The 5475-nt window shown below is 43.0% G+C and overlaps 1 protein-coding gene across 1 annotated transcript; it reads right to left on the bottom strand.

Moving 5' to 3' along the window:
* Nucleotides 1–1152: 1152 nt before the first annotated feature.
* Nucleotides 1153–4695, bottom strand: LOC145440217 (uncharacterized). Its single transcript, XM_080317788.1, has 4 exons — nucleotides 3754–4695; nucleotides 3537–3687; nucleotides 3334–3476; nucleotides 1153–1331 (listed from the first exon to the last, which is right to left on the bottom strand). Exons 1-4 carry the CDS (start codon nucleotides 4622–4624, stop codon nucleotides 1285–1287), a joined length of 1212 nt encoding a protein of 403 aa, XP_080173914.1. The 5' UTR covers nucleotides 4625–4695; the 3' UTR covers nucleotides 1153–1284.
* Nucleotides 4696–5475: the final 780 nt, after the last annotated feature.

Below are 5475 nucleotides of genomic sequence, written 5' to 3' on the forward strand. Positions count from 1 at the left end.
AAAACGCAACCAGGATACTAGCAAACCTGACGAATAGTTTGATGACATTGAAGGTTACGACTGTGGTCTATGGAGGAGATATTTTTAAATATGAAATTCAGACTAAATACAGAGCAATAATTAGGAAGTGGATGTAAATCGCGCAGAGCGCGAAAAAACATTTCAGTTGATCTCAGCTTTGCGCCCACCTTCAGATGCTTTCACGCTCCCAAGGGGAGCGCCTATACCCTAGTTTGAGAACCACTGATGCCTTAGAATTATCATGGTGAAATATACTAAGAAAAAGTTTAATCAAGTCCCTGCATTAATTCGATTTTTAGTACGCATTTTATCACTATTTTTAATAAGTTTCTTTAGACTCTCGCGGGCCGCACAGAACGGTGTTGCGGGCCGCATGCGGCCCGCGGGCCTTAGTTTGCCCACCCCTGGTTTATCTTATAGTGATGGAGGTTTCGTGCTGCTGATACGACGCGGGATGTAATTTAAAGTGTAAGCGCAGGATAATTTAACAATTATGTCCAAAAATCTCTTTCATATTTCAAACGTTTGCAAAAAGGGCGAGCCTATCGTGGTTTATTTGTAGTTATACAGGTTAGTCATACAAAACTCGAGCTAGAAGATAGCTTTCATGACAATATCCATTACAAGAATATGCATATGTGAAATCGAAGACTTGTCGGGTGCCTCTAATCAAGAGTTATCGGCACACTAAAAGGATTTAAAAAGATTCAAAAGTTTAGAAGAAAAGTCTGCCGACCTATACATAACGTATATCGTAAATCAGTTATATTATTAATTCACTGGCATCAATTAATTAGTATTCGAATTGAAACGGTCTTGCTCAAGTACCAAATCACATCTGATTGCAGCAAACACTTGGATTGTTCATCGTTTGAAATATTACCAGGTATCCAGATGCCGTTTTTCGGATATCATCTACCAGTATTAGCGCCAGACAATCTATTGATGGTTGTGGATTCTGAAAACTCAAGAATGACGCCGAAGCAGAGATAAGTTTCTGTGGACAATTCTTCGTCTCGTAATATGCTCTCTCTAACCCTCTAACCTCCTGTTATTCATGGTCTCTCTCTTGCATACGTACGTCTTCGGGTCTTTACTGGCGCTTTGCTGCTAGACTCACTCTGACTCCAGGATTTTCAAAACGTCGTTTATTGAGCGAGGTAAGCGATGATGAGGAGCATGGAGTACATATAAATTAAAAATAACCCTCAAATGGAAGAAATGTACAGCAACAATCAACTGATATTTTGGTCGTTCCGCATTTTATTCATCATCGCTCGTCCGCAGGTCGGCTTCACTCTCTTCAGAAACTGAGAATACAAAAAAGATCAAGTCAATAAGCAGGATGACGGCGTGGGAATTCGTGATGAGATATGGTTAACAAAAGCGAAGAACCAAATTGAGATCATTCATAATTCACAAAAGATTTGTTTAAATTACAGTCGTGGTAGTAACGCTCACTCCAGCAACTAGGGATTGCCCGATCGGGAGGACATTATCTCCAACCTTGTGGGCGATAAGAAAACCTGCAAATTAGATGTTGCAAGTTCCCATATTAGACGATAGCACACTCAGCCTAGTGGAACTCCTAATTCCCTAGTCCGGCTCCAATCCTGTTTCTTCAACGATAATAAGATCATGTCAACATCCAACCATATCTGGACAAATCCCGTACACTGCTTCCTATAGTACTACGACCCTATCAGAAAGAGTGCGATTCCGATCCTCCCTTTTAAATCCGGTTCCAGCTAAAGTAAGAATAAATCCGACGGATATCCAGTCCGTGGACTATCCAAGCCGCACTCAAATTTCTAGGGACGTAGCTGTCGCATACTAAACCCCCGATGTGTGTGTGTGTGTGTGGGGGGGGGGGGCAAGCTCTTTGGGGACCAAAATTATTTCTAAATTAACAAAGAGTAGCGTATTTGTTCCAACGTGAGTTTTTCCTCGCGCGTCGCAGATCTAGTGTGTTGACTTGCTTTGAATAGAATATAGCTACCCCCGCCGAAAAATAAATATACGAATGAGAAGCACGGCGCGTTCCAAAAATTGGTCTAACTGTCTTCGAAATTATGAGGGATATTACTAGTATCGATTGAGGCCGTTGGGATGCCTTCGTTTATGGACGTGGAGCCTGCGGGTGTGGGTCGGTCAGCAAGCGGCGTCCGGCTCCCGCCATTTTCAAACCATAACACACAAATATATATGATAAAGGTTCGGACAACATTCCACTCCGCGAAGCGCGCTGCCAAATGGGTCGGTGACGAGTGACGGTAAAACCTTAGCCCATCGCTGCATCATGTTGGCCGAAACCTGCGACATTGACAAGTTCAGACGCCGAAATGACCGGCGAGTCCTGTCGTTTTAATTTAAGCCCCGCGGTACAAATGCTATCCATTGAAGAAAATATATCACCATCTGAAGAAATGTGAATTGGGAACCGCATGCATCTAACGAAGAGTTCTTTTAGTTAGGTCTGCTTCTGTGAACACTTCCAATATCTTTTGAGTAGCGGTAATCTTCACAATGTCCATTGGACGGGACTAGTGGACACTGGACATACACCGAGCTAATCCATGGGCATCTCATGAATAGTTTTAACCGTGTGGCATGAACATGCGTATTGCATGATTACGTGCTAAAGATTGTCGCAGACACCACTTCCATCAGATGTGCAGGTAAATCTGATCACGTATGTCCAATATATGAAACTGCCAATATCATTGATCAAATTCATTCATTTACATCAAAATTGTTTGCATTTTTTGCAACTAATAGACGCACACTCTGATCTTTCATACCTCTAACATTCGTAAAGTTGGCGAGTAGTAAGTGAACACTGAACAGACTTAAGCAGAAAAGTCTTGCATTCTCCGTTACCCTCTTCTGCTCCTTCGTAAATCGCATGTGACCGGAATATGGGATCTGCCCTCCTATTTCTAGAAATCGAAAATGTCCTCCGAGAACGCCCAAATGTCTTCCTTTTTGGCCATTCGTCCTACTTTATATAGCTTCGAAAGCCAGGCCGTTGGACAGGCACAACTAAAAACGCCCTAAATGACGCGGAATCTGGAATCCGGGGGTCGGACAGGAAAAATGACCTTTTCATTAATTATAAAGCGGGTCATTCGGGAGTCGAGTTGGAAAAATGATCTTTGTTAGTCAACACAAGAGTATTTCCCGTGAAAATTTTCAAACCACCCGTTTTCTAGTCGGGTAATTTAACTTTTGTGATTTGTAAAAAGTGTCATATTTTCCGGATGCCCCTACTCTTACTTTATCAATATACTTATGGCTCGCAAGCCTACTTACATGAATATAGGTCGATAGTATCACCTAAACTGATATCATCGTCGCTAGCGCCACTGTTGTTGGATTCATTGTCGTTTTCCGCACCCATTCTGTTATATTGCTCCGTTTCTTCTATTTGCATCACTTCATCCCGATATAACAAACTGTTGTGATATCGCATTAAAATAGGATCACGCTATCAGATTGGTCGCGTTCAATATTACCTGTCATGTGACCAAGAGTAGTCTTCTGATGTGCAAGTAGAGTCACCTCCGTCCGAATCGCAATCTAGTGACGAGTTGGGTTGGTTTCGGTGAGTATGTGTGACATCGAGCATCCTTGCGATGTCTACATTGTCTCGATCCGTGTTGCTACCTAAAATATATCGACAGAGTAAGCTACATGAAAATGAATGAACTACATAGAAAGTAACTCGTTCACCTGAATCGTCGGTGCTATCGCCGCTACTGCTAGTATTGTCGCTGCGGACAAGATCTAATCTTCCTGAATTGGACTGAAGATTCGATCGGAAACGAGACTGTTGGCGTTTGGATATTTCCTTGTCGCTATCTGTATCGCTTTTTTGGCAGCAGGTCACGCATAATTTTCGCCTTCGCGCGTGCAAAGAAGTGGCGCTTCTCCCCACCGGTTTTACCTGTCGCGGATACGCACCGAAATCAGTATTTCGATTACGCGCGTCAATTTTTCTTGGGTGATTGTTTTCCGATGCGCGATATCTCTCCATCTTCTTGGTTGATGTAACATTGTCCCTTTTCCGTCGGTCAAGAGAGGCGTTCGTTGTTCTTCGCAATGTCAATAATTGCGTCGTTGTCCTAGTTTGCGAGCGAGCCGGTATTTCACCGTAACGGAAACGAGCGTCAGGGAAAAAAGCTTGATTGTCCACTGCTCTAGAAACTTCTGTTTGTGCAGCACGCTTATCTCTGCACCGGCGACCTGGCGAGATGTTGTTTGGTGGTTTTGCGGAGGGTAAACTGACTGCAATTTCGTCGCATCTGTTGGAATTAGAGTGGTTTATACTTCGTTTAGTGGCTGTCTTAGAGCCCAGTGAACCAATCAGATATTTCTGTGGTATCGACGAAAGGGGAATTAACGTCGAGTAAACGAATACCCCGCCTAGTCTGCATTGCCTGGTCGATGTCCGATGATTTTTGTTGGAGTTCTCTGCAGCATTGTAACATATACTCTGAAATGAAGGCGGTGTCTCCTGGCGCCATTCTGAGCTGTTTGGTGATTTCCATCGCTTCCAATATTCGTAACAGATTACACCGCCCGCAAACTCGTTTAGGTACATCTATAAAACACCCCTCAGGTTACAAAACAACTGTACGTAAATCCTGGGAAAGGACACGAAACAGATGAAGTGAACGATCGTCACCGATGTAGACAAGAGGTCCGCAAATAGCCTACTTTTTTCGGCGACCCAAAAATAATTGCTCTAAATTTTCGTGACCCTAGCTTATTTTTCAACATGATATTCTCGGAAAAGATAAAGTCACGCGTTGCTATTTTTTGCGTAAAATAATGCGGAATTCGGTACATCACTCAGTACGTAAATTAATTTAAGAACAATTAAAACCTGTGCTCAACTAGAACTGGACTTCATTTTCAATGTTGCGACACAATAGGGACCCGGCGTCGATAACACATTGTTTTATTACGCTGCGATTGTTTGTAACAACGCATTGGCACATCCCAGGGCGAGGCAGTTTAGCGCTGTTACCCAGAAAGGCGTTTACTTCCGGAACAATGGGATCGCATATAGCAGGGGCGGCCAGACATGTTCCTTCTTCGAGGCGCATGTCGCAAAACAGTTTAAAAAAAGCCCATTAAAAAATCAGAAGTACGAATTTATTCACTCACAACGAAGTGCAGGTCATCAAATAATTATTTAATATTGTTGCGTGGTAATACTGTCAGTCTTCATTCGGGAGAAAGGTTATCCAAAGTAATGGGATTGACGTCAAAGCAGTGCGGGGAAGTGCCTTCAAGTGGATGGATGGGTCGGTAAAATTGAGCGATGTTTAAGGCCGGGAAACATCGCGCGATAAAACGAAAATGGTTTTTGGAGTTGAGGCTTCCATGCTGAGTGTTGTCATAGTTTCTGCTCTGCATTTAAGCTTACGCTTCCAACATAGATGGGTA

The sequence above is a fragment of the Botryllus schlosseri genome, chromosome 6, assembly GCF_051294905.1.
Source record: "Botryllus schlosseri isolate E-star chromosome 6, Bs_hap1, whole genome shotgun sequence".
NCBI classification, from domain to species: Eukaryota; Metazoa; Chordata; class Ascidiacea; order Stolidobranchia; family Styelidae; genus Botryllus; species Botryllus schlosseri.